This window comes from Thamnophis elegans, chromosome 12 (genome assembly GCF_009769535.1).
Source record: "Thamnophis elegans isolate rThaEle1 chromosome 12, rThaEle1.pri, whole genome shotgun sequence".
Lineage (NCBI taxonomy): Eukaryota > Metazoa > Chordata > Lepidosauria > Squamata > Colubridae > Thamnophis > Thamnophis elegans.
In genome coordinates this window covers 48,091,327-48,119,155 of record NC_045552.1, presented here as the reverse complement: position 1 = coordinate 48,119,155, position 27,829 = coordinate 48,091,327, and the positions used below count along the sequence as shown (strand labels likewise).

Sequence of the window (27,829 nt, the reverse complement as noted above, 5' to 3'; positions counted from 1 at the left end):
GAAACTGGACTGCCATCTGTCAGAAATGGTGTGGGGTCTCCTGCTTGGGCGAAGGGTTGGACTAGATGACCTCCAAGGTCCCTTCCAACTCTGTTAATCTGTTAAAAAAAAAAAAAAACCCTCCAATGTTGGAGCACTGGTGCCATCTGAAAGCCACCCCGTTTTAAGCTAGAGTTTCTCCCAAACCGAGCTGAGCTGTCAAGCCTTCCCACGCTGTTGCCCTTGGAGCTACTAGGCTGGCAGAAAAGCGAGCATTGCACTTAAAAGTTCAAAGAAGAAACACGCCCGCCCGGCTGGCCGCTTTGATCTCGCAACCACCCCTTGGCACGTCAAGACATCTTCCGGGCTGCGCATCTGGAAAGGCTCCCAACCGTCCCCTTGCCTATTGCCTTTGCAACCCTGGAGCTGTTTGAGCTGAGTGAGCCGCTTAGGAAAGTGTGGCTTTCAGCCGCCCCTTCTCTCTTTCCCCCCCCCCTCCTTAGAGCAGACTCTGGCCAGTCTCAGCTGCCCCCCACATCTGGGCAGCATTAGCCCAGCCCCTGACCTGTCAAAGAACAGGCTGCTGCTTTTTGCTGCGAGTTTGCAGCGAGTTAAGACGGATTTCCTGGATGGCGTGAGAGAAAGGAACGGGGAAGATCGCTGCAGAGGAGACGGGTAAGGAAGGGACAAAAAAAAATACACTTTTTGTCCCCTGGACAAAGTTCTGAAGTTTAACTGTTGTCTAAAAAAAAAATCCGTCAGTCATTCAGATGTTTTTTGGGGGGAGGGGGTGGTGTGGTTAAAATCAGAAGGCATCATTTAACCTGCCTTCGGAGTATTATGGACGGAAACTAATCAAGGAAAGAAGCAATCTAGAATTAAGCAGAAATGTCCTGACAAGTGAGAACAATTAACCAGTGGAACCACTTGCTTCCAGAAGTCTTGGGTGCTCCATCACTGGAGGTTTTAAAGAAGAGATTGGATAACCATTTATCTGAAATGGTACAGGGTCTTCTGTTTGGGAAGGGTGGGTTGGACTCGATGACCTCCAAGATCCCTTCCAACTCTTGTTATTCTATATTCTGTAAGGCTCCCTGATCTGGCGGTGCTGGTTAAGAGAATTATGGGATAGTTATTTTTAGTGTGAGTTTGGTGGGTGTTACCCTTTTGGACATGTGGATGTGTAGTGATGCTGAATGGGTTTATCACCTTGGATTAGACAGCGCCGGAGTCTTTGTTTTTCCTTTCCCCATCTTGCATTCTCTAAATCTCCAAGTACCATCAGCCCATCTATCTAAAGGGTTTTGTGTCCAGACAGACTGGTTTATTTATTTATGTAACTGGAACAAAGGGGGCTCTTTCCAAGTCAGTTTTGCAATGCAGCTTAATAGGAGCTTTGCGGTGGACAGTAAAATATGTGTTATTCATAGTAAGGCAAGAAGGAGCAACTTTAAAAAAAAAAACAATGGAAGCAGAAATCAGTTGTCTATGCTTTGTTGGAAAAGAGATATGTTTAGAATTGTGTTCTCTGCCCCGTCTCCACCAACTTTAATATTTAATGGTAAATGGTTTTAATATTCTTATGGAGCATTCCCTCTTTGGATAATAAAATGAATCGTGACCTATTGTGTTTAGCTTTTTTTTTTCTTTTTGAGCTTCTGCTCCTTAATTTTCCCTGTAGACTCTTCATGGGAGAATTCCTTTCAAACTGCCTAAGGTGGGAAACATCACACCTTCCTCTTTACATTTTATGTATTTTATGTACGCATTTATTACATTATATTTATTTAATGCAATGGCTTGCATGCTGCCTCCCTAAGCATGGAGTAAGCATGTGCTTTAACTTGCAATAGTGATCTACCCTTTGGGATCACTCTTAGGTCCTCAATGGGTTTCCTATTTTTTCAAGAGGAGATCAGTTTGATGCTAGCTGTTATCTTCCATTTATCTGGAGTCTCTCCCATAAAACCTGTTGGAATTTGTTTTTAATACCCACCCTGCCAAATCCTGAAATTCAGAACTTGAAAAAGTAAAATACTAAAAACTTCGGGAAAGATTCTTGGTTTTGCAAAGACTGGAGGCTAAAACAAGTTGAGACTCTGGAAAGAGTGCAGAGAAGAGCAACAAAAATGATTAGGAGACTGGAGGTTAAAGCATATGAAGAACAGTTGCAGGAACTGGGTATATCTAGTTTAATGAAAAGAAGGATTAGGGGAGACATGACAGCAATCTTCCAATATCTTAGGGGTTGCCAGAAAGAAGAGGACAGAAGCAACTTAGAACTAAGGAGAAATTTCCTGACTGTTAGAACAATTAATCAGTGGAACAACTTGCCTCCAGAAGTTGTGAATGCTCCAACACTGGAAGTTTTTAAGAAGAAATTGGATAACCATTTTTCTGAAGTGGTGTAGAGCTTACTGCTTAAGAAGGGGGTTGGGCTAGAAGACCTCCAAGGTCCCTTCCCACTCTGTTATTCTATATGCTAGCATGTCTCCTCCCTTCCTCCCCACAAGAAACATATCCTCTGCCACATGAATAAATGTGCAGACCGAATTTACATCTTTTACACAGCCATTCTCCTTGCCTCTCTCTTGTACTAACCTCAAGCCTTTTTATTTTTCCTTGGTTTTAGATTGAATTACCAACCACAGAGGCATGCTGGTATTTCTCTGCTGGCTCCAACCTTCCCCTGAACACAGAGATGTTTCAAGAGGCATCGCTGGTCTTCCTGCTTCTCTGGCCCACTTTGGTGACCTCCACCTGGCATGAAGGTAAGTACTGGCAAACCACAACTGCGGAGGGAGATGAACGACTACAGCAGTCCAATGTCTTTGGGGAGTCCACAATAGCACATTCAGGTCAATCCTGGTGCTCTTTCTGTTATATATAGATACCATCTTTAAGACTAAGGAAAAACTTCCTAACAGTGGGGACAATTAACCAGTGGAAAGTCTTGCCTTCAGAAGTTGGGGGTGCTCCATTACTGGAGGCTTTTAAGAAGAGATTCCATAGCCATTTGTCCAGAATAGTATAGGGTCTCCTGCTTGAGCAGGGGTTAGGTTTGGACTAGAACAGGGGTGGGCTTCAAAAATGTTAGCAACCGGTTCTCTGCCCGACTGCTGGGTGGATGTGGCCATAGTGGGCTGTTCTGACCCCCACTCTTCACACCCCAAAGCACGCCGAGACAAAGATACTTCAAGGATTTATTAACACACAGACTAGACCTTGGCAGCAATCCAGCCTGCCGAGCTAGCCACGAGAGTTCTCCAGCTCTAGTAAATACGTTGACTCCTGCAAGGAGTATGTGGACAATCATTCCTTTTAGAGTCTTGAGAGGAGCCTAATTACCACCAGCTGAGTGCAATTATCTCCTGTAACTGCATAACTGTTCTTTACGCCTATTAGCTCTCTGTTGCTGGGCATCCAAGACCAACTCCCTTTTCTCCTCCCCACTGCTCCAATGCATGATGACAGGATCACACTCCCTTGTCTCCTCCCCACTGGGCCAAGGCTCAGGCACCTCCTGGTGGCCAACCAGCCTCTCTGCGCCCTGCTCGGAGTTGGAACCCTGTCCAGGGTCCTCCACATCCTCCAGAGCTGACTCATAGGGCCCCTTGCTGTCAGAGTCTGGTGGCAGCTTCAACGGCTCCTGCTGGGCCACAACAGTGGGCATGGCCTACTCAGCCTCCTGCACCATGGGGGTGGGGTGCCATCCTCCCCAGGCTCCAGAGGCTTTTCTTAAGCCCCCTGGAGGGTGAAAATGGCTTCCCCCGGGCTCCGGAAGCCCTCCGGAGACTGGAAACAATTCCAGAATTTTAGAACTTCTGGGGGGCCCATTTTTCACCCTGCCATAGCCTCCACGTTGGCCCTGCACTTACCTGGCATCCAAAATAGGCCACATGGAGACTCCTGGAAGGAGAGGGGAGGGCTGTCCAGGACCAGCCAGCCCTTCCAACTACCGGTTGGGTGAACAAGATGCAAAATTAGCATTCAGTTCACCTGAACCGGTTCGAACCAGCTGAATCCCCTAAGAGCCGAGGTGGCCCAGTGGTTAGGGTGCAGTACTGCAGGCCACTTCAGCTGACTGTTATGTGCAGTTCAGCGGTTCAAATCTCACCGGCTCAAGGTTGACTCAGCCTTCCATCTTCCGAGGTGGGTGAAATGAGGACCCAGACTGTGCGGGCAATGTGCTGACTCTGTAAACCGCTTAGAGAGGGCTGAAAGCCCTATGAAGCGGTATATAAGTCTAACTGCTATTGCTATCCCATCCTTGGCACTAGAAGATCTCCAAGGTCCTTCCCAACTCTTGTTATTCTGTCCTCTGTAGCTGATCTTAGGATCAAATCACACCCATATGGTCTGTTGAACGGGCATTTATTTTAATATGGCTATTGAATCAGTTACGGGAGGAGTAGATCATTGTAGCAAGAAGCCGAAATGTACCCGAAATCCTTTTCTGCAAAATCCTTTGTTATTCTGTTAAGGCTGCAGATGCAGAGAGCAAGGGGGGAGAAACTGCACCCCACGAGACCCTTAATCTCTTTTCTGCAAAAAAAAAAACAACCCACCACCGCAGCCTCTTGCAATAATGTTACTAATAATGAAACAGCAGTGCAATTTTTTAGGTCATTTGGTGGCATGGGGAAAACTTATTGCAACGTCATTTGAACAAAGCATTGTTAAAACAAATCCCAGCTTAGTAGGATGTGCAAACCCAGGCATATATAAATAAAATGACCATATGGTAGTATCTCCCTGCTGGATAATAGGATGGGTCAACGGTAACACAAACAAATCAATTGTCTAATTTTACATTGGGAAAGTGGGGGGGGGGGTGTATAGTGATATATGACCCACCCAACTCTGCCTGGCCTTCTGCAAAGACCACCCTCTACCTGGAGAATATCTTGGATGGATTTCTACTCCAAATGAGCCCATCAAAGAAACTCAAGAAGTAAAGCAACAGGAGGATAGTTTCGAATAGGCATCGTTTATTCTTTAGCCAGAGGGACGTGGTGGCTCAGTGGCTAAGACGCTGAGCTTGTCAATCAGAACAGTTGGCGGTTCAAATTCCTAGCATCGCATAACAGAGTGAGCTCCCCGTTACTTGCCCCAGGTTCTGCCAACCTAGCAGTTCGGAAGCACGTAAAAAATGCAAGTAGGAAAATAGGGACCACCTTTGGTGGTGGTGATGAAAGAAATGTCCTTCTGGGTTCCGCTCCAAGTGGGGATAAAGGCACTGGAGACTTGGAGGCTGCTTGGAAAGATGGTTTATTGTTGGACAGGACTACATGGCTTGAGTCCTGAACAGAAAAGGTGATCACATGCTTCGTTGGTGGAGAAGAAGAGAAGGGTCGAAGGAGGGGCTTGCTAGGCTTTTTATAACCTGTTCAGTCCCACCTCTCTGTTTCCTGTTCCTGTGTAAGAAATGTATTCTGATTGGTTGTCAGACTCCCATGGGGCCATGCAGGGGCTACTCTCTAGGCTGTGTTTTGAATCCAGGTATGGATGAGTTCTCAGATGCCATGTGGTCAGTTGACTAAAGGGCCAATATTATCATGCCTTTACTCCCATCCCCCCTGGGGCTGCAGTGGAGAAGTCTTTATTATGTAAAAGGGACTAGCCTGGCCTTCTCAATGGCCCATTAACAGTGGGGATGGGCAGGAAGCTACAGGCAACTATTCTGTCTTTTAAAACATGTTTCTTTCTTTTCATATCCAGAGAAATATTCTGCCTTTTCAATATTTCCTAGGATAATTCATTTTTCTGGGAGAGGGCTGGATGATAACTTCCCACAGTGGGAAGGTAACAGCATTCCGTGCGCCTTCAGCGTTTAGTCGTGCCGGCCACATGACCACGGAGACGTCTTCGGAGAGCGCTGGCTCTTGGGCTTTGAAACGGAGATGAGCACCGCCCTCTAGAGTTGGGAACGACTAGGGAGGGGAACTTTTACCTATTCTTTAGCTCCCAAAACTGAACCTGAATTCTACTCTGACGGGCTAAGGGAGACAGACACACATAAGCATATGGGATTGGAGCGATCTCTTGAGAGAAGTAAATATAGTTCTTCCCACCCCACAGCTTTCCTGTGGTCACAGGAACAGATGCTATATTTTTGTAAAAGTTTCCATGCCTCGCTTCAGGCCAACGAGAGAGTTTTTGGCAAATGGTCAGTCTACAGCAGTTAGACACCACAAGTCAGAGGGGGGAAAATCATTCCTTTTTTCCTTCCTGAGCAAATTTTGCCTGGGTGCCTTATTAAAAATCCATCCATTGCTCGGTCGACACAGCTAACAAGCAAATATTTTCTGGGGGCACCCTTCTTCCCTCTTCGGTGGATTACAACGTTTTAGAAACATTGCTTGGTTCCGTATGCATGAGAATTAAAAGATAATGCCTCTCTTTTAAGCCCCCGTTTTCTAGACTATGAAGGGGTTTGCTGGGTCAAAGCAGCTTCATCATCCTCTGGTACCGAAGCTGTGCTCTTCTGATTAACAGAGAGCTGATTAAATGATGCTTAATCAATTCACTGAATAATCAGATTAAGCTTCTGCCACCGCTGTAGAATTCAGTGGAAACTCCGCCAAGTCAGTGGGATAGCAAGAACTACAGTGTCCCAATTCTCCGGAAATACTAAAATAGAATTTCTGAGTCACTATGTTCTGACTTAGGCTTCCCCAAAAAGGCACGAGGCAGAGTCCTGGTCCCGAAAAACCCCTTTTATTAAACAAATGTGAATTCCTTTCATTCACATTCAGCAAAGGCCTGGTAAACAGTCTTTCAAAAGAATATTTATGAGTACAGACCTTATCTAGCTTGGAAAGCTGCCCTGTAAATATTTTCCAAATGAGGTGCTGGGCATGGAAAGACTGGGCACAGAGTCTCTGACATTCAAGGACAGATCTTCACACTCCTGAAACGAATCTAACGACCGAACGAACAAATTGTTTCCTGCAAAAGCCCAGTCCCCTTTCGCTCCTCTTTTATGTCCTATGTGAAGGGCCAATCACTTTCGACCTGTGACTTTACTCCCAAGTTTGCTTTGATTTCTGACTTGTTCTTTTTTTCTGGCAGTTCTGCGCATGCGCACACTGGGAACAGGCTCTAGCATTCCTCTGCCTCACTGCTGTCTAGCTCCTTAGGCACCTAATCGCTCCCAGAGGCCTGGGAAGCAGAGCGTCCAAGCCTTCCCTAGCCTCCAGGTCTGGCCCATGTTCCTGCCCAACCTCGTCGCTGTCCAACTCTGTGGCCAGGCCTGCTGGCTGCTGGCGGGCCACAAGACATTATCCCAAAGGTGCTTTTTTCAAGAGGCAACTGGACTTTCTGATTTTTCTTTGAAGATGTTTCATTTCTCATCCAAGAAGCTTCTTCAGCTCTTCTTTGGGACAACCATGACCTGGATGACGGAGAATATCCATAGAGACTCTGAGTCACTGTTTTCACCAAAGAGCACACTTATTGCAAAAATGCCACTTTATCATTGTCAACACACCTTTAATCCAGGGGTGAAATCCAGCAGGTTCTGGAGAACCAGTAGCAGAAATTTTGAGTAGTTCAGAGAACCGGCAAATGCCACCTCTGGCTGGCCCGAGAGTGGGCAGGGAATGGGGATTTTGCAGTATCCCTCCCCTGCCACGTCAACCATGCCATGCCCACAGAACCAATAGTAAAAAAAAATTGAATTTCACCACTGCTTTAATCTAGTCTCTGATCTAGCCAAGTAGGTATTCCTGCCTTCCTCAGTGACTTAGTTCATCCATGAGAACATAAGGGATGGTATCACTGCACCAGTAGCTCTGAATAAAATCTCCTCTCTTGCCCGCTTCAATACTTCGATTGCTGTGCTTTTTTTCCCTTTTTGACTTGTCTCCCGTATTCCTCTCTAAGATTGAGGAATAAGGTTCTTCTCTTCAAGATCTTGAAGGAGATCCTGCTTTTGACTCAGTCCAACTCAATCCTGCACATCACTTCCAAGACTAAGCTGGAGCCAGAGAGGAGAGACCAATTTCTGCATTCCATAGAGGAGACTCTGTAACGACTGTATTTATGAATTCTATTAACACAACGACTGTATTTCTCAAGAAGGCTGACTCAACCCTTTCCTTGCTGGTAAAGCAGACACCAGACATTCCCTAAAGGCCAGTGGCCTAGAAATTGGACACCAGAGGAATTTTAAGTGGGAAACCAACGAGCCATGCACTTTCTAAGATCTTTGATCCGGGTAGTAGTGTCTAGAGTAGAACTTTCTCTTCATCTCTCTCTGGTTCATCTGCTCCTCTCTTCGAGCTTTGGAGAACATCTTAGCCAGAACACGCTAGAAAAACAAAACTGCGGTCAGATTCCCCAAACAATAAAATAATACTTTTATTTCGATGAAGCAAGACGGCATGTTCTCGAGAGTTTCCAAACCTTTCTTTTTTTAAAATGGTTTGAGTAGCATGCTTTGTAGCCCTTGTGGAATTGCGCTGTGATGTTCATCCTTGGATGTGTGGCATCCAGCCGACACCGAGCTTCAGCGTCCCTCCACATAGGTGCACAATGAGACTCACGATGAGAATCTCAAAGCAAGCCAAACATCTGGCATTTGGCTTTAACAGGCACACAGTTTCAGGGTTACAGCAAAAATAAAACACACCTCGTTTCAATCACGTGTAGCTAAAATTAGATGAAAAGACACGGGACCACTTGCAAGAGGAAATGGCAATGACTCCAGAAAACAGAACTGGCCATGGAGAGGATGAACTGTATTGTACGGAATAGGAAATAACCCAAAGGAAACGTGATGTCATTGGGTTAAATGCCATCCACCAGTGCTTCCTCATTCACTCCAAATCGGTTGCTGCGATTTGCAACGGAAATTATTTTTCTCCCTTGTGTTCTGCTGAACTTCACAAAAGTGACAAACTTCACAAAACTGCCTTCAGAATCATACATCAGTGAGGCAAACAAACAACTGGAGCTTGTTTCCAGTGTGTGCATATCATCTAGAGGAGCAAAGGATAAGGGACTTCCTTTGTTGTTGTTGTTAGTGTCCGACCCATCGCGACCCCATGGATAATATTCCTCCAGGCCTTCCTGTACCCTACTATCTTCTGGAGTCCATTTAAGCTCATGCCGACTGCTTCGGTGACTCCATCCAGCCACCTCATTCTCTGTTGTCCCCTTCTTCTTCTTTTGCCCTCAATCATTCCCAGCATGAGGTTCTTCTCCAGTGGGAACTTCCTTCTCATTAGGTGACAAAAGTACTTGAATTTCATCTTCAGGATCTGGCCTTCTAAAGAGCAGCCAGGGTTGATCTCCTCTAGGACTGACCAGTTGGATCACCTTGCAGTCCAAGGGACTCGCAGGAGTCTTCTCCAGCACAGTGTTTAAAGGCCTCCATTCTTTGGCGCTCAGCCTTTCTCATGGTCCAACCTTCACAGCCATCCATTGCAACTGGGAAAACCATAGCTTTGACTATACACACTTTTGTTGGCAGGGTGATCTCTCTGCTTTCTAGCTGCCTAGATTTGCCATAGCTTTCTTCCCCAGGAGCAAGCGTCTTTTAATTTCTTGGCTGCGGTCCCCATCTGTGGTCATCTTAGAGCCCAGGAAAATAAAATCTGTCACTACTTCTGTACCTTTAGGGACTTCCTTATCCCTAAACAAAGAGCTCTCCTTCTGTGGCTGGTTTTGCAGAACTTGCTAACCCCCTTACGTGGTTTGTGGCTTTGCATAGTGTGTGAATCCAGCCAATGGGCTTAATCGGCTACGGTTAAGCAAACCACACCTTGGCACAGCAAGCCGATCCAGGCATTGGAAGAAGGCCACGGAGAGTCAGGAGCCCACGATGTGAGCTCCATGAATAGATTAAAGTTCTGCCTCCGCTAACTCTGTTTCCAAGTCACGCCTGTGGCTTCATAGATAAGAATGCACTTAATCTACAGTGGTTGCTGGGGGGGGGGGGGGGGGGAATGATATTTCTCCAGGACTTCTTTTCTGAGAAGATTTGCTCTAGCAACAGCTCCCTGTTGAAACGTGCAATACATAAGATAAAGGCAAAGGTTCCCCTCGCGAATATGTGCTAGTCGTTCCCGACTCTAGGGGGCGGTGCTCATCTCTGCTTCACAACCGAAGAGCCAGCGCTGTCCGAAGACGTCTCCGTGGTCATGTGGCCGGCATGACTAAACGCCGAAGGGACACGGAACGCTGTTCCCTTCCCACCAAAGGTGGTTCCTATTTTTCTACTTGCATTTTTACCTGCTTTCGAACTGCTAGGTTGGCAGAAGCTGGGACAAGTAACGGGAGCTCACTGTTACGCGGCACTAGGGATTCGAACCGCAGAACTGCCGACCTTTCTGATTGACAAGCTCAGCATCTTAGCCACTGAGGCACTGCGTGGAGATAGTGGTCCCCATTTCGTAAATCTTCAATGTCCGCCTTGCTGTCTTCCTTTAGGATAACATCTCCTGGTTCCCAGTTACCGACAGCTGAAGGTCAATCTCCAATCCATTACATTAAACTCATTTAATTCAACCAGACGCATAAATTATGTCTTTCCTCGGAGTAGGGAGACATTCTGGCAGGTTGGATAAAAATCGATGATTTTTTTAAAAAAGAATTTTTAAAAATCAGATTTTTAAAAATTTAAATCAGATTTTTAAAAAACAAATTATCAAATTTATTTTGATAAAATGCTATTGGAGTAAAAATCTACCTAAAGATAATTTTCTATTTAAGATACATTAATAATTTACTTTATTCAGCGTGAAAGGGAGCTTAGTTATGTAGCATGTGGCTGTATATTCTGCAATATTGGGACTGTCGGTGAGTTCAACAGGGGGTCAGAAGAGGAGCCAGCTGCTCTTTAAAAATTATGATTTGAATAGAATTGACTTAAATCAAGTCTTTTTACTAGTGATTTAAATCATGATTTAAATTGACCTGATTTAAATCAAATCCACCCTGCCTTCCGGTGACACCGATCCCCAGCAGCACTTAATCGTACATGGCTATTGGACATGGACGATTTTGAGGAAGATCTTGTGCTAGGTTTTATGGTTTCCCTTTCTCCCCCAGGGTCCAGATATTCCACTGAAGAAAGTCAAACTGAGGACGTGTACCTCACGGAAGCTCCCAGTGTCCCTGCTCCAGATTATCAAGGTACCCAACTGCCATTCTGAGTTTTATTGTTCTGAGACCCCAGCAGGGACAGAACTGGTCCTTCCACCCCGTTGGAGTGAACATTCATTTCTCAATGTGGGGTCATCAGGAGATAATCGCAAGGAATTAAATTGCAGGTAGACTTGGCCATTTCAAGTTCTTGGCAACATTGCTCTAGGTCAGGAGTGTCAAACTCAAGGCCTGCGGGCTGGATCCGGCCCGCATGGTGCATAGATCTAGCCTGCAGGGCCATTGTGGAAACAGTGAAGGACTGGCCCGTAGTGCCTCTGCAGCGAAAACGGGCTCCTGATCTCTGTTTTCGGCTGAGAGGGCCTCCTGCATTTCGCTTGCAGAGCACTTGGGCCGCCATAGGCACACACCCCCCCAACACAAGTGATGTCAATCTGGCCATGCCCACCCTGGCCACCCCTCCCAGAGGTCAAACACAATCCTGATGTGGCCCTCAATGAAATCAAGTTTGATCCCCTTGCTCTAGGAGGTATTGTTAAGAGCCGAGGTGGCGCAGTGGTTAGGGTGCAGTACTGCAGGCCACTTTAGCTGACTGTGATCTGCAGTTCAGCGGTTCAAATCTCACCGGCTCAAGGTCGACTCAGCCTTCCATCCTTCCGAGGTGGGTAAAATGAGGACCCAGACTGTGAGGGCGATATGCTGGCTCTGTAAACCACTTAGAGAGGGCTGAAAGCCCTATGAAGCGGTATATATGTCTAATTAATAAATAAATAAATTGTCATCAAGTAGATGTATTAGGAGATGCATTATTTAGGCTCTTGAAAATGTGAAGCTGGCTTTATTCTCAAGTTTACAACGTTGAGGTAACTTTCTCCTATAGCCATGATGGCAAACCTATGGCACGGATGCCACAGGTAGCAAGCAGAGCCCTTTCTGTGGGCACCCGCACCATTGCCAGTTGCTCTTCTGGTTTCTGGTGCTGATCTTTGTGGGCACCACAGTGCCAGAAAACAGTCTGAAAATGGCCAAAAAACAGGGCGTTTTTCAGGTCATGTTTGGCCTCAAAAACGGCTGGAAAATGGTGTGAAAATGGCCCAAAAAACTGACTGAAAATAGCCTAAAAACAACCCCAAAAATGGCCCAAAAATGCCCTAAAACAGGCTGTTTTGGGAGGCATTTTTCAGGCCAGTTTCTGGTCATTTTGGGGGCCAAAATGGCCTGAAAAATAGCCTGAAAATGGCCGACAAATGTCTTGAAAATGGGCCCAAAACCTCCCAAAAAAACAGACATGCACATGATAGCCAGCTGGTCTTTGGGTTTTCAGTGCTCTGGCGTGTGCATGCACACACATGCATGTGCATTCTGATTTGGGTGCTCGGTGCCAAAAATGTTCACCATCACTGTCCTATAGCTATTGATGATGTAAGTTCTCACTTGGAATTCCCTTCTTGGAAGATGACCAGGATAGGACTGTTCCTTAGGACCACCAGAAGTAGACTTCCTTCCTTCCCCTAGATTAACACACACACACACACCGGCCAACCATGGGGTCCTGTGGGGAGCATCAGTAGCTACAATTTGTGGCTGGAAAGCTCCAGCAGAAAAGTAGAACTGATCTTCAGAGGCGACATTAATAAACCATTTACTGTGGTTCCCAAATTCAAAATGAAATGTCCAATTAGGGACAGATGGTCGGGGAAATGTTAAAGCTATGACCAATTTGTTAGATCTTTGTTTTCAGATCAGGGACATTTTTAAAGAAGAATAAGAGAAATCTGTTAAGCAGGCAGGGAGCATTTTCCACTTATCAACACGTTTTGACGTATCTCCATATATTGTGGTCAGGAGTTTGCTCCTTGATTAGCTAAAGCCATGATTCATAGACTCGGTCAAATCCATCATCTCCTCTTGCAGGAATTTCTGGTCAGAATAGACAATCTTCTATAAATATAAAAGGCAAATACTAATCACTCATCATGAAATCTCCAGAACAGTAAAGCCTACAAACTTGAAATTTGGAACGTATGTTCTTCTTGGCTTCTAGGTACTCGCTAAGAAAGGATTTTTCAAAATGACCATCAGATCATTAATATTTCTTATACGGTAATTAACACGCTCTGATGCTAAGGAGTTCTACTCTCCCTCCCCACCTGAAAAGAACTCTGTTCCAACTGCCACTTGCCTTATATTAATGCATTCTGATGCTAAGGAGTTAGACATTCTACTCCCCCTCCCCACCTGAAAAGAACAGTTGCCTCACATTCCGTTACCTCAGTTCAAACTGACAGACATTCCACTCCTTCACTCAGGAGCGGTTTGGGGCTCCTTACAGTACTAAACATCGGTACCTCACCAAAATGTCTATGCCTTCCACGTATGGAACTGCTTCCGGACTCAAGGCAGCAGAAGAGATATTCCCTTATGTGTTTCAATCACCGGCCACTGAGCCAATTTCTCCTGCATAGCCCAATCACATGGTTTCATCACGAAGTATGAGGAACTAATGGTCATGAGAACCCTTCCTCTCTTTTTCTAGTGTTATGGTGGAACCATTATCTACTTACTTCTACGTACCCTACATCCAGCCTTTTCCAATTTTCATTCCATCCATAAATTGCAATGAAATGAAGCTACACCATACAAATAATGAACCACACGACAACCTGTTATAATATTGACAACATAGGACACAATGGACCTACACAGAGTAGGAAAGCATGATTTGGCCATCACTGTAAAGAAAACCTTGTTTTTCATCTCCATCTCTTTTTGTCAAAGCTGGAGCAATCACTGATAGTTCTACAGAAGCAAATGATGCTTGAGATCATAAGAGATCTTCTACACGATCCTTTCTTTCTCTCTTCCCCCTCTCCCCTTAGTTCCTCGGTGGTGTCATCCACTAATCATTTACAATGGGGAGGCTACCTGCTATTCACCCCGTGGAGGAAATTACCGCAGCAGCCTGGGGACACGCTGTGCGCTCTCCTGCAACCGTGGGTATCGCTTGATCGGCCCGAGGTCTGTGCAATGCTTAATGAACCGCCACTGGTCGGGGATTATCTACTGTAGACGTGAGTATTAGCTCAGATTCTCCTCCAAAGTCAGACCCCACCAACACCAGGATAATCCATTATCAGTTGGGTGGGTGCTATCAAGCCACCAAGAGAAGTATCAAAAGTTTGAAGTCTTGCAAGTTAAGCAGACAAGAGCTTGGCTTATGGATTATAATAAACCATAATTTGGCTGGACTAGAAGACCTCCAAGATCCCTTCAAGCTGTTCTGTTCTGGTTCTGTTCTGCTAGTTTTCTATTCTATATTCTATTCTATATTCTATTATATTCTATTCTATGGTATATTCCATAGCCTATTCTATTCTACTCTACTCTACTCTAATTTTCTATTCTATATTCTGTTCTTCTGTTCTATTTTATATTCTATTTTCTACTTTATTTTATTTTATATTCTATTCTATTTTATATTCTATTTATATTCTATTCTATTTTATTTTATTTTATATTCTATTCTATTACTTTATATTCTATTCTATTCTATTTTATTTTATATTCTATTCTATTTCTATTCTATATTCTATTCTATATTCTATGATATTAAATTCTATTATTTTATATTCTATTTTTATATTCTATTCTATTTTATATTCTATTCTAAAATATTCTATTTTGTTTTATATTCTATTCTATATTTATAATATAAATATTATTCTAAAATAATATTCTATTATTTTATTTTATATTCTATTTTATTTTATATTCTATTCCCCTCTATAGCAAGAATATTCTATTCTTGCTATAGAAGGGAAATAGCTCAGATTCACACACTACAGATATCACTATGGATATCTAAAATCATAGTATAACTTAGCACAATGTCTGGGCAAAATCAACGGGTTCTTTAGAAAAATAATTGAACTACCGGTAATCCTTTTTCCAATCTTTCCTGGAATATGTTGGCCTTAAAATTTCATTGTCCCATTCATTCCTGGTCTTTTCAGAAAACTGGAATAGAGCCAAAATCATGCCACCGGACTCCTAAAGGATGGGATTTAAGCCCTTTGCAACTGGAGGAAAACGTGGAGGAAATGTCTCTAGTAATGGTCTCCCAACTATAGAATGAAGTGCTAAACAGGCTTGAATCAGTATATTTTCATTGCAAAGTGAAGGCTTTAGCTTTGGGTACAAAGCATCCCGAAAAAGAGAGAACAGAAAATCAAGGAGGTATTGCCACAAGAATGCTGGATTGTGGTTCGGACCAACTTCAAGTTCATTGTAGGAGATGACCAGGTTGAACCTGAAGGCAGGGTCAAATGCATCATCAGTCTGGAATCTCTATATTGCCATGAGAGACCTAAATTCAGCCCTGCTTGACGTTCGTTGACTTTTATCTGGTGCCAATTTGCCTTGACTGCCTTGGTTCTTGTGTATATTGGCATGAAATACACTTCTAGTACTTTTGAATTCTATCCTGCTTCCTGATTTCTTTGCATCTGACATCCATCCTGGCCCAGTTGTTCAGTCTCGATACAGTCTGCTTCGCCGCAATTGTAGAGGAGGATGCTAATTCATTACAAAGTGGGATATAAATCAGTAACGTTTAAATTCTCTCTCTCTTTGCAGAAGTCCGATGCTACACATTGCCAGCATTTCAGCACGGGTCGTACCACTGCTCCAATGGGGTGAAGATTGATTCTCACTGTCACTACACCTGCCAACTGGGGTATCAACTAGAAGGTGACCGCACCCGTGTGTGCATGGAAGAAGGGCGCTGGAGCGGTAGTGTGCCAATTTGTGTAGGTAAATTCTCACCCTTCCAGGGCTGTCCTCCTTCCAATCTAGTCCAAAGGAAGAAGTCAACTTGGCCCAGCCACGGCTTATAAATGTGAAGCTATTGCTCCAAACTTGAGCCGAGCATCTTTATTTCTCCAAAGCTACCTATCATGTTTCCCCCAAAATAAGACAGGGTATTATTTTCTTTTGACCCCTGAAATAAGCACTTGGCCTTATTTTCGGGGAGGTCTTATTATTTTTGAGATACAGGTGTGTGGTCACTTCATGGCGGCTGCTGTGTTGCAATATTTTCACGGGAGGGCTTATTTTAGCGCATGTGCTCAAAAGCCCGATTGGGCTTATTATCCATGGAGGTCTTATTTTGGGGAAAACAGGGTATGTCCCAAAGGTGCTTTTCCAAAAGGCAACTGGACTTTCTTGGGTTTTTTTTTCCCTTGAAAATGTTTCACTTCTCATCGAAGCAGCTTCTTGGATGAGAAGCAGAATATTTTCAAGGAAAAAGCCAAGGAAGTCCAGTTGTCAAGTGTGGGAAAATCAGAAGTCCAGGCGATGAATATAAAGATTTATTGCAAGCTTATGCTCTCTATGAGAATCTGAACTACTAACGGTCGAAGCAAATTGGCGGTGGATAAGAGTCAGTAGAATTCAAGGCAGACTTTTGTGAGCATGAAAGGATTTGAGACTAATGACGTATTTGACCCCTCCCTCGGGCTCAGCCTGGACATCTCTTACACCAATTGCCTTTTGGAAAAGCACCTCTGGGAAAACTATGACCTGCATGATTGAGAGTCTCCATAGACATCAAAGCCACCTAGTACTCCAAACCCAACTGTAGTGACTGCTGGGATATAACTATCGGGGGGGGGGGGGGATGCTGAATATCTGCCATACTATCTCTCCTGTACTCTCTAAATCCACTAAAACAGCTTTGAGTTGACCATAGTCATCCTTAAAATACCAGCCTCAAAACAGAAAACACCATATGAGGCAATTGGTGGACCTGCTCACTGACCTAAGAGGCACAACATTCACATTGTTCTGCCCAGCAATATTTGTTCTTATTTGCCATTTTTTAAACCCTTAAAATATCCTAGTGTTTTGTCATTGGGGAGAGCTACAAAACCTTCAAGACACCATTCCTTTGTTCAGTGTGCAGATAATTCTCACTTAATAACCACAATGATGTGGTCACTGAGCAAAACATCACAGGATAGATTGTGGTTGATGCCACGTCCCATTCAGTCATTAAGCGATTCACTGCAGGTCATTAAGTGAGAGGTGATCTCAACTTGCCACTTAAGTGCTAAACAGGCAGTCATTAAACAAGGTGTCTTTGTATTGAATCAGCATGGAAATAATTAACAATTCTTTTGCTGCTCCTTTCCGTGAAATTCTCCTCCCATTTTCCCAAAAAGACACAGAACCTCCTCAAATCCGGTGTCCGGATTCTCGAGAGCGAATAGCAGAGCCTGGCAAACTGACCGCCAGAGTTTACTGGGATCCACCCCGCGCAAAGGATTCTGCTGACGGCATCATCAAAAAGTGAGCTCAATGGGGATGTCGAAGGGTTCCAGTAAGTCTATTCTGTGATCTCCTATGCTAAAAAGTCTCTCTGTCATTGGGAGTTCAGACTGAAACGCCGGGGCCCAGAACCAGGATCCGAGTTTTCAGAAGGAGAACATCTTATTCGCTATGCTGTCTATGACCAGGCGCACAATCGAGCCACGTGCAAATTTTTGGTGAGGGTCCGAGGTAAGGAACAAGACAAGGAGTCCAAACCACCCTAAAAGAAGTATCTTCTCAGATTTGACAGAAGTTCCCCTTTTTTCTTCAGGTTGCTCTCATTACTTAACATCCCTCTGGTCAAAATTGTTTTGTGGGGTCCCATAATTGGATTCCTACATTGTGTTAAGCCATAGCATGGTAGAATAGCCTACTAGCATGGTATAGTGAATATACTGGAGTAGGAGATCCAGCTAAAAGGTCTACCTCAACCATGGAAGTTCAGTGGTGACCTTAAGCTCATCAAGAACTTACCGTATTTTTTGCAAAAAAATACATCTTATAGAGCAAACGTTGCTGAAGCCCTACCCACCAGCTCTTTTCAGCCCCCCCCACGCCCCATTTTCAGCCCGTTCCAGGCAGCAGGGATTACGGCCATCAATTGCCGGCAGCAATAGGCGCCAGCAGCAATCCCCGCCTCTTGGAAGTGGCCAAAAGTGGGAGGCGCGGAGGCCAAAAATGGGGCACGTGGAGGCGGCAATAGGTGTAATCTGCACAGCTGAACAGCTGACTGGCGATATTCCGGGAGGCCAATCCAACCGCCAATCAGCTGCTTCTGCTCATAACTTGCTGAAGCTGACCAGACTGTTTGCTGCAAGGACACTAGCCAGATGAATACCAATGGATGCTGGGAGGCAGAGGCAGATTTTTTTTTCTTGTTTTCCTCCCCGAAAGCTACGTGCGTCTTATGGTTTGGAGTATCTTATAGTGCAAAAAACCACGGTAACTTGTGTCTCACAGGATTGTCATTATCAGGGAAGAAATGAAAGAGAACGTGCTTTAAATACCACCTGGAGCTCCTTCAGAAAAGAAGGGTGTCCGTCTACAGAATGAATACATTAATAAAATGGTTGGTTTGGTTCTGGCCAATAAGGGAGCCCAACCTGACATTTGTAGCTTGCTTAGTCACACTTTCCAAAAGTTACATATTTCAAGAAACAGGACATGACTACAGGGAGTTCCCTGTAACTATCTGGGAAGGCACCTCTACTGCTTCTCTGAGGGTTTCTTCTGAAGGGTTGGGTTTCGTTGTGTCAAGGAATCCTTCTCATTTAAAGCCACTGACTTTCCCCCTTCTCCAGTGAGTCGCTGTCCCACCTTGAAGGCGCCCGAACATGGATATCTCAGCTGCAGTTCAGCAGGGAACAATTATGGTGCCATCTGCGAATACCAGTGCAACGGAGGCTTTGAGCTAGAGGGGACCCGTTCACGGGTCTGCCAGTCCAGCCGCCAATGGTCAGGTTCTCAGGCCAGGTGTACCCGTGAGTGAATCTGGGATTTGAGACGGTGGGGGGCATGCAGGAGGACACAAAAGGACCCTCGGCGATTCATTTTTAAGACCCCGTATCCAGCTCGGAGGCTGCTTTCCTCTTTAGTCTGAGGCAGGTCCTGATAATCGGAAAAGCAATCGAGCGGAGCCAAAATTGGTGGCATTGAAAGGATCAAATTTCTCCCTGCCAACTTATGATTTTTTTGAAAAATTAAAAATGGCTTGTTGGATAAGTCAACACTAAACCACCACTAGCAAACAACAGTGGGCTTTTGGGTTGGTGTCCCACATAAACTTTCCTGAGCTGTGGTGGTACAGAGTACAGTACTGCAGGCTGCTTCTGCTGACTGCCGTCTGCCTGCAATTTAGCAGTTCGAATCTCACCAGGCTCAAGGTTGACTCAGACTTCCATCCTTCCGAGGTGGATAAAATGAGGACCCAGATTGTTGGGGGTAATAGGCCATGGGTGGGTTTCAGTCGGTTCGCGGCGGTCCCTGCGAACCGGTTGGTCGGCGAACCTGGAAGTAAGTAACTTCCGGGAACGCCGAAGGGTCCACCCGCCTGCCTGCGTTTCTTACCCGGTTTTGACGAGTTCTGCGCTTCCATGCATGCGCAGGACGCATACAGCGCCTGCGCGATCCTCCAGGAGCAGCTGGAGCATCGCACAGACGCTAATACGCATCCATGCACTGCGCCCGTGCACGAGGACGCCGCCGGCCCTGTTCCAACCGCACCGGTTGGAACGGGGCGAGAAACCCACCCCTGTAATAGGCCGACTCTGTAAACCGCTTAGAGAGGGCACTGTAAAGTGGTATATAAATATAAGTGCTATTGCTATTCCTTTCAACACAGCAGTTAGTAAAACATGTTTGGATGCCAGGATTAGAGCCATTCAGATAACTGATATGGAACAGGGGAAGGAAAACTAAAGGAACCAGAGAATCCCAAAGGTGCTTTTTTTTTTTTAAAGAGGCAACTGGACTTCCTAGTTTTTTCTTTGAAGATGTTTCGCTTCTCATCCAAAAAACTTCTTCGGAGAAGCTAAAGGAGCAGGGCTGAAGAAGCTTCTTGGATGAGAAGCAAAACATCTTCAAAGAAAAACCAGGAAGTCCAGTTGCCTCCTGAAAAAAAGCACCTTTGGGACAACCTGGATGACTGAGAATCTCCATGAACCGAATAATCCATCTCTGCTCTGTCCTCTTTTTTCCTTCAAGCCATGCAAATCAATGTAGATGTCAACTCTGTCGCAGGCCTTTTGGATCAGTTTTATGAAAAGCGCAGATTGCTGGTCGTCTCGGCTCCCGACTCCTCAGACCGCTACTATAAGATGCAGAATGCCATGTTGCAAGTAAGACTGACCAGGGGACTTGAGGACCTCCAAGGTCCCTTCCAGCCCTTATGTTTCTATGATCTTCCCCGGTCCCTGCTGTCCTCCACAATTACAAGTCGCCTTGTAACTGCATTGTTTGTTTCTCCATTGCAGCAAGCAACTTGTGGGTTGGACATGCGTCACATGACCGTGATTGAACTGGTGGGTTTGCCACCTCGGGACGTGGGGCGGATCCGGGAGCTCCAACTCTCCGAAAAGATAGTGGAAGAACTGAGGTGAGTGGAAACCAAACTATGGTAAGCTGAGTCCTGTATAGCCAGGGGAACCAATTAGAAATCTCATTTGCCATCCGTCAAGAAAAGTGACCGTAATCAAAAACTTTTTAAAAAGTTTTAAAAAAGTTTTAAAAAACTTAAAAATAAGTTTATAAGTTTAAAAAAGGAAACAGAAGAGAGTATTTGTAGCTCAAGCTTAAACTGTGAGTTCTTGGTGCTCTCTGAGCTTGGTTGTTTTCTTGCAGATGTTTCATTACCCAGCTAGGTAACAACTTGAGATGTTCTTCAGATGTTCCCTAGTTGAGTAATGAAATGTCTGCAGGAAAACCACCAAGCTCAGAGACCATCAAGGACTCCAACGCATACTTATGGATCTCCTGGTCACCAGGTAATAGTGAGAAACGTCGAAGTGAGAAGACCTCTCCAGAACCACATCTGGGCTCTCCAAAAGGGTGGAGTCCTTTTTTTATTCTAGTCCTGCTCATCCTTGGGCAACTTTAAGAGATGTGGACTTCAAGTCCCGAAATGCCCCAGCCAGCATGTCTACGATGTCCACCTATTCTGTGTTGTCCACACACCTTAAAAGTTGCCACAGTTGAGAAACACTGTTTTAGAGAGCAACCCATCTAGGGGTCCAACTAACCTAAGACCTTCTCCCACCCAGCAACTGAACTTCACATGCAACATCTTCTCTTGATTCTTTGCTATCTTCTCTTAAGCGTCATTGAGAACGCTTAGAGCCAATGGCCTAATCAATATTTCTTTGAAACCTTATTTCTGCAGGCAGCTCCTGCACATCAGTCATTCTCGTTTCAACGTAGTGTTGATTGACAAAGACGGCACCGACCGTGACCGCTACATCCAGCCAGTGACGCCGGATGAGCTGTTCTCCTACGTGGATATGTACCTGCTGAGCACCCAGGAACAGTCACAGCAAGAACAAAACAGGGACATGTGCGAGTGACAAGGAACTTCCTGGTCGCCTTTGGCCAACAACGTCAACCCAATGGTCTTGTTTCCCATTAGCCAAGGTGGTTAGGGGTGAAACTCGAAAAGCAACAGTTGGATTTCAGTCAAGGTGGCAGCAGAAGTTTCTTTTCTGACCCTGTAAGCAGGAATGCAGTGCTTTCTCGTGGCCTGGTTAATATCTACCAATGTTGGAGGCACTATTCCAAAAGAGATCCTTTCTCAAATGTACAATTTTTTCCCCCATAAAGAGCACTTAAGACTCTTTTTGCCTGGATCATAATTCTCTTCACCCTTATAAAGCAGGAAGTTGATGGGTGGATGTTGATGGGTGTGGTCTCCAGTTCCTATCCACCTCAACCCGAGCATGACCAAGGATTTCCAGAGTTGCGGTTTAACATCTAGAGCACTTCAGCGCAAGACCAGCTCTAGCCAAGGATACCGCTGAGATAACTGGTGTAGAACAAGATCTCCTGAATTGTCCTTCCTGCTTTCTTCTTAGCTTTGCTCTTCTTTGGGGACATCCTCAAAAGATAGCGCTCACCAAAAATTAAGTTAGCTTAATTGTAAACTCACGGACTACCCCGTTTTCACCTACTATCCTGGTCAAATAACAAGCCAACATTCCTGAGTTTGGGGCTCTATAATCAGAGATGAACCAGGGCTAAAATCACAGGGCTCCCAGTTTCTTTCTATCCTTCTGTGGTGGGTAAAATGAGGTCCCAGGTTGTTGGGGCCCCCGCTTAGAGAGGGCTGTAAAGCACTGTGAAGCAGTATATAAGTCTAAGTGCTGTTGCTATTGCTAAAATAGTCAAGCTTACTATTAAAAAATAGGTTTTGCAACGTGGATATGAGGTCAGAGAAAGAGACCTTCAAAAAGACAAAAGGGAAACCATGGAAGCAAATCTATCTGCAGGTGCCTATTTTGCTAGGAGAACATCAAGGCTACAGACAGAAGAAACTCAATGCAAAAGGGAAGCTCCTTGTAGCTCCACATTTCCCAGATGCTTCTCCATAGCGGCACCAACAACATAGCATGGACTCCTCGGAGATCAGATTGACCTCTTCCCCTTCCCCTGGTAATTTTTAGGAAGTTATGAAAAAGGAGAGCTTTGTAAAAGCACATTTCAATATGCCTCTTGTTATTTATTTCTCATGGCGTGGGAGATTTGGCTTGTTTGCTGTTTTGATTTGGTTGTTTTCTGTTCTGACGTTGTAACTGCTGTGCATCGTAAGATTGAAGGTTAAAAATCAAATAAATTCATTAATTTGTAAGAGGGCTAGCTTTTAAGAGGGCCGGGAGCCCCGGTGGTGCAGTGGTTATGTGCAATATTGCAGGCAATTTGTGCCTACGGTCTGGAGTTTGATCTTGACCAACTCAAGGTTGACTCATCCTTCCGAGGTCAATAAAATGAGGACCCAGATTGTTGCAGGCAATAGGCTGACTCTGTAAATTGCTTAGAGAGAGCTATAAAGGCACTATGAAGTGGTATATAAGTCTAAGTGCTATTGCCATCTTCCTTCCTTCCTTCCTTCCTTCCTTCCTTCCTTCCTTCCTTCCTTCCTTCCTTCCTTCCTTCCTTCCTTCCTTCCTTTAGAATGCAGAATTTCAGACTAATTCAGTTCACTGCCAGCAGTTTAATCCTGACAAGGTTGACTCCACCTTCCATCCTTCCGAGGTGAGTAAAATGAGAACCCAGATTGTTGGGGACAATATGTCGACTCTACAAACTGCTTAGAGAGGGCTGTGAAGCACTGCAAAATATAGAAGTCCAAGTGCTATTGCTCTTTAATTTAATTTTAGCACAAAAGGAACAATTGGGGTCCTTCTGCTCTTGACGTCTTCAACATTTGCCACGCTGGCCTGGTTTGAAATCTAACATGTGGCAACCAGAGGATGCCTTCCCTGGCATCCTTTAATCCTCGATTAAAAAGTCTCGGCCAGAAGGCCACTTCAAAGAAAACAAATATACATTAAGGTGTGTGTGTGTGTGTCTGTGTCTATGTGTGTGTCATGTTGGATTCATGGGGTTGCAAAGAGTCAGGCACGACTTAGCAACTGAATTAAAAAACAACAGATAGTTGAAGGCTGATATAAGATCATAAACAAAGCCTGCCTAGATCAGATCTAATATTCTCCAAGAGAAAATCTCCAAGATCTAATATTTTCCAAGAAAAGAACACAACCTTCCTTGGGCTGCGTCCTCAAATCAGGATTAAGACAACTGCTATTTCTGGTACCGAAGACAGCAGTCATTGGGATACATTTGTTCCCCATTCTTTCACCCAGGTCTCCTTTTAAAAGCCATCTGTTTAATACATTCTTTTCTGCCTTGGATCCTCCTCCACTATTCCCCTTCCATAGATAAATCCCAGATTTGGGCGCCATACAAGAAAAACAGCCATGTCCCTTCTTCATATTCATGTAATTTTAGACATCCTTCCACCCCCTTCTTTCCTCCCACTTCCAGCACCGTAAACCTTCCTCGTAAGCAGAAAAAAAAATACGTTGATGAATGCGATTAGCTCCTTTCTTCTGCTTTCCAACTTACAGTAGACTTTGAAATGCAACTTTCAGGACACTACAATATCCGAGGTTTCAAGGCCAGTTGAATTCCCTGCAGCTCCTGCAGGATAGATTTGAACTTTATTTCGATGAGCCTTTCCTGCTGACACAAAGAGCAGGCATTTAAAACCGGATGTAAAGATAGAGCTTACACCCAAAAGGCTTTTTTAATAAAACAAAAAAGCAGGGGGGGAAAAAAACAAGGACAGCCCAGGAAGGAGAAGGAAAGGAGAAGGAGAAGGAGAAGGAGGAAAAAGCAGGAGGGGGGGGATTTTTTTAAAGGCACATTGAGACGCTGTGAAGAGCTCCAACAACATTGCAAAAACGAAGAACCTCTGGAATAAAAAAGGCTGCCCAAAAAATATTCCCTTCTTTAGAAAGAGCCGGTTGGAACAGCCGTTGCAGAAGCAGCTCCTGTGTTAAGAGAGCTGGATCGTTTTGGGCCAGCTCTCCAGAACACCTGCGTCTCTCCCCCCCCCCCCCCGGCCGCCGAGATTTTGATTGTTCCAAGCAAGTGGGGACAAAATTACGGCTTCGTCTTGATCATGGTGGCCCGAAGAGGAAGGGTGCCTTCCGCCCAGGATCCTGGGTACTGGCGCATTTTCTGCCACAGGCTTATCTCCTCGCCCGTGGAATCCATCCAGTCGACTACCTGGCCGTTACTCATGCCTGCAGAAAGCAAAAGGAAGGGTAAAGAGGAGACAAGGGATCTGTTCTGACCTAGGTTTCCCAAGAGCACGAAGCAGACTCCTCGTCTCGATAAAACCCCTTTTATTTAGGTCAGCGGGAATTCCTCTCCAGCAAACTGTCCCCGCAAACTGTCTTTCATGAGATTTCAAAACTACAGATTTCCATCAGGCTTGGAGAGCTGCCAGGCTGATATCTTCCAAACGCCACGCTGTAGCAGCAATTACTTGGCAAGAAATCAGGAACAGATCTTCACCCTAATGAATTGAACTAATTGCCTCCTGCAAACTCCCCTCCCTTTTCGCTCCTCTCTTTTCCCTATGGGAGGGGCCATTCACTATCCACCTGTGGCCTTACCCCAGGTTGGCCCTTATTCCTTAGCTGTTCCCTTCTCCTGGCAGCTCTGTGCATGCATACACTGGGAACAGGCTCCAGCTGTTCTTCTGCCCCACTGATGTCTGACTCTGTAGGCAGCTGATAACTGTCAAACAGCCCTGGCCCCATCTCTGCCTCCAACACAAAGTCCTTGTCCGAACTTTCCCCAAACTCCAGGACTGGCCCGTGTTCCTCCCCAACCTCCTCACTGTCTGAGTCTACCACCAGCTCTGCTGTCTGCTGATGGGCCACAACAGGATCCTGAACAGACAAATGAGAAGGACTAGGGATTTTTATTATTTAAAAAGTATGTCTTTTTTATAATTCGAAGGGCTCTTATTTTTCAAATAAATGAGACACAAATAAAGGAAGAGGGTTGTAAACGAATGGTTGTAAATTGAGGACTATCTGTACATACAGAGACAAAGACCCCTCCAGCTTGAAACTCTGGGAGACCCCTGATCCACTGCGAAACATCAAAGAGATCCAAGAGAGCGTGTGGATGAAGATACTGATCTGGCACTAAGGAGACTTGGGTTCCAGTCCACTCTTAGGCTACAAGAGCCCAACTCACAACATTGTTGTTTGGAGAGAGGAAAAAAATGGGAGGCTATCTATGTTGGGCAGGATACAAAAGGCCTAAAAAATGAAGTCAATACACCTAAATGTCCATTCTGGGTCTCCCAGAGCTCTCAAATTCAGCCCATTTCTTTTTAAAGTGCCCAAGATGTGGGATCAAAACAATGTTACTACCGGTTCTGTGGGCATGGCTTGGCGTGTAGGCATGGCGTGGCGGGCATGGGAAAGGTTACTGCAAAATCCCCATTCCCTTCCGATCAGCTGGGACTCAGGAGGCAGAGAATACAAAGGGGCGTGGCCAGCCAGAGGTAGTATTTGCCAGTTCTCTGAACTACTCAAAATTTCCGCTGCCAGTTCTCCAGAATTGGTCAGAACCTGCTGAATACTCTGGTCTGTAAGACTAGTAGAACCTCAACAGGTCCTGTTGCTTTCTCACCATTGCCAACTCCAAGCCGGACGCCACCCAAGAAATCATTGCTGGACAAAGGCTCCCGATCCCACACGGTGAGCTCCAGACAGATGTGGGACAACTGGTCTGTAAAGATGTTATTGTAGACCAAGGTGTGATTGTAGTGGGGGTTCAGACTCTTCTTCACCACCGGGGTCTTCTTCTTCGCTGTCCTGTTCTTCAGAGGGAGCAAAAACCTGTGGACAGGAAGGAGTCGGTGCTCATTCATGAAAGAGGCTCTTACGCTTGGACCTTGGCAAAACTAGTTGATCCAGAACCATGGGTCAGAACAGGCTGGATCTTCTTGAGAAGTTCTGCTTCAGCGACAACACATTGGTAGTCCTTAAGACCAGTAGTGTCAAACTCAAGACCCATGGGCCAGATCTGGCTCTTGGGGTGCTTAGATCCGACTCACGGGGCCGCCCTGGAAACAGACCACGGCCCTCCCAAGCTCCGTTTTCGCTAGCAGAGGGTTGCAGGAGGCCATCGCAGCTGAAAAGAGAGCTCAGGAGCTCATTTTCACTCGCTGAGCATACTCAGGCCGCCACAGGTGCCCCCGACACAAGTGACTTCAAGCTGGCTATGCCCACCCCGGCCCCCGGAAGTCAAAAACAACCCTGATGCAGGCCTCAATGAAATCGAGTTTGACAACCCTGCTTAAGACGCCGCAGAGAAACTTCTCAATGCTCAGAACAGGATGTTTTTCATGATTTGTTCATCCACCCCTTTAACTAGCAAAGTCAAACAAAAAGAAACTATCTGCATAATTTGTGCAAGGCCACAGTGCTGGTGTGTGTCTTTTTGTTAAAACAGGAATTAGATTCCGTTTTCCATTCAACATTCCAGAATTTACCCAGCCTGGAGCCAAGGACATTCATTCAACACTTGAGCATGCGCAGTGCAAACCGTGACAGTTATAAAACTTATATCCAGGCACACACCAACACACAGGTCAATGTTGAGGACAACCGCTCCAATCTCTCACTTCCTTTCTATTCAGCACTCGTTCAAAAGCCTCTTTCATTGCTCACCCCTTGACAAAGCTGTCCGATGTCCCGCCGGATTTGACTGCGGTCAAGTTCTTGGCTTCTTTGATCCAGACCTGAAGTTCACCACCTTCTTCCTTTTTGCCTAACAAAAAATCTTGGTGAGAAGGGTGAACAACCAAGGGTGGTTTTCACTGACTTTTCCTACCGGTTCACAAATGTAAGTGGCACTTCTGCTTTGGCTTGAAAATGTGCTTAAATGGGTGTTCTGACCGAGGCTTCCCAAGAGCACGAAGCAAACTCCTTGTCCCGACAAAAAAAACCTTTTATTGATTTACTGTGAATTCTGCTCATTCACATCCAGCAAAGTCTTTCAGGGGAGGATTTATGGTCACAGACCTTATCTGGCTTGGAGAGCTGCCAGGCCGAGATCTGCAAAACTTGGCAAGGAGTCTCGGGGAGTCATGAGCCAATTAAGCGAACTAATTGTCTCCTGCAAACTCCACTCCCCTTTTGCTCCTCTTTTATTTCCTCTGGGAGGGACCATTCATCGTCCACCTGTGGCCTTACTCCCAAGTTGATCCCTCTTCTTTAGCTGTTCCCTTCGTTGGGCAACTCTGCGCATGCGCACACTGGGAACAGGCTCCGACTGTTCGTCTGCCTCATGG

At 45.3% G+C, this 27,829-nt stretch overlaps 2 protein-coding genes across 3 annotated transcripts in view; one reads left to right on the top strand and one right to left on the bottom strand.

Moving 5' to 3' along the window:
• The first annotated feature begins 290 nt into the window (after nt 1-290).
• Nucleotides 291-22,390, top strand: SRPX2 (sushi repeat containing protein X-linked 2). Its single transcript, XM_032227597.1, has 11 exons — nt 291-654; nt 2,612-2,750; nt 11,038-11,121; nt 13,971-14,162; nt 15,727-15,903; nt 17,313-17,439; nt 17,528-17,649; nt 18,762-18,941; nt 20,164-20,297; nt 20,433-20,554; nt 21,338-22,390. The coding sequence occupies exons 2-11, from the start codon at nt 2,681-2,683 to the stop codon at nt 21,516-21,518; spliced, it is 1,389 nt and encodes a 462-aa protein (XP_032083488.1). The 5' UTR covers nt 291-654; nt 2,612-2,680; the 3' UTR covers nt 21,519-22,390.
• A 1,739-nt stretch (nt 22,391-24,129) lies between these two features.
• SYTL4 (synaptotagmin like 4) overlaps nt 24,130-27,829 on the bottom strand; it is a 35,346-nt gene continuing 31,646 nt past the window's right edge. For both annotated transcript variants that reach the window (XM_032227595.1, XM_032227596.1), the window contains 3 exons: nt 27,207-27,306; nt 26,164-26,372; nt 24,130-24,755 (listed from right to left, as the gene is read on the bottom strand). In XM_032227595.1, the coding sequence (XP_032083486.1) occupies nt 24,613-24,755; nt 26,164-26,372; nt 27,207-27,306 (452 nt within the window). In that variant the 3' untranslated portion in view covers nt 24,130-24,612. The remainder of the gene's footprint in view (nt 24,756-26,163; nt 26,373-27,206; nt 27,307-27,829) is intronic.

Excerpts from the sequence above, each read along its gene's own strand:
- SRPX2 (XM_032227597.1), top strand. The coding sequence starts at position 2,681 with ATGTTTCAAGAGGCATCGCTGGTCTTCCTGCTTCTCTGGCCCACTTTG. Across the intron at positions 2,751-11,037 it reads GACCTCCACCTGGCATGAAG|GGTCCAGATATTCCACTGAA; the intron begins GTAAGTACTGGC and ends TTTCTCCCCCAG. Across the intron at positions 17,650-18,761 it reads ATTTTTGGTGAGGGTCCGAG|TGAGTCGCTGTCCCACCTTG; the intron begins GTAAGGAACAAG and ends CCCCTTCTCCAG.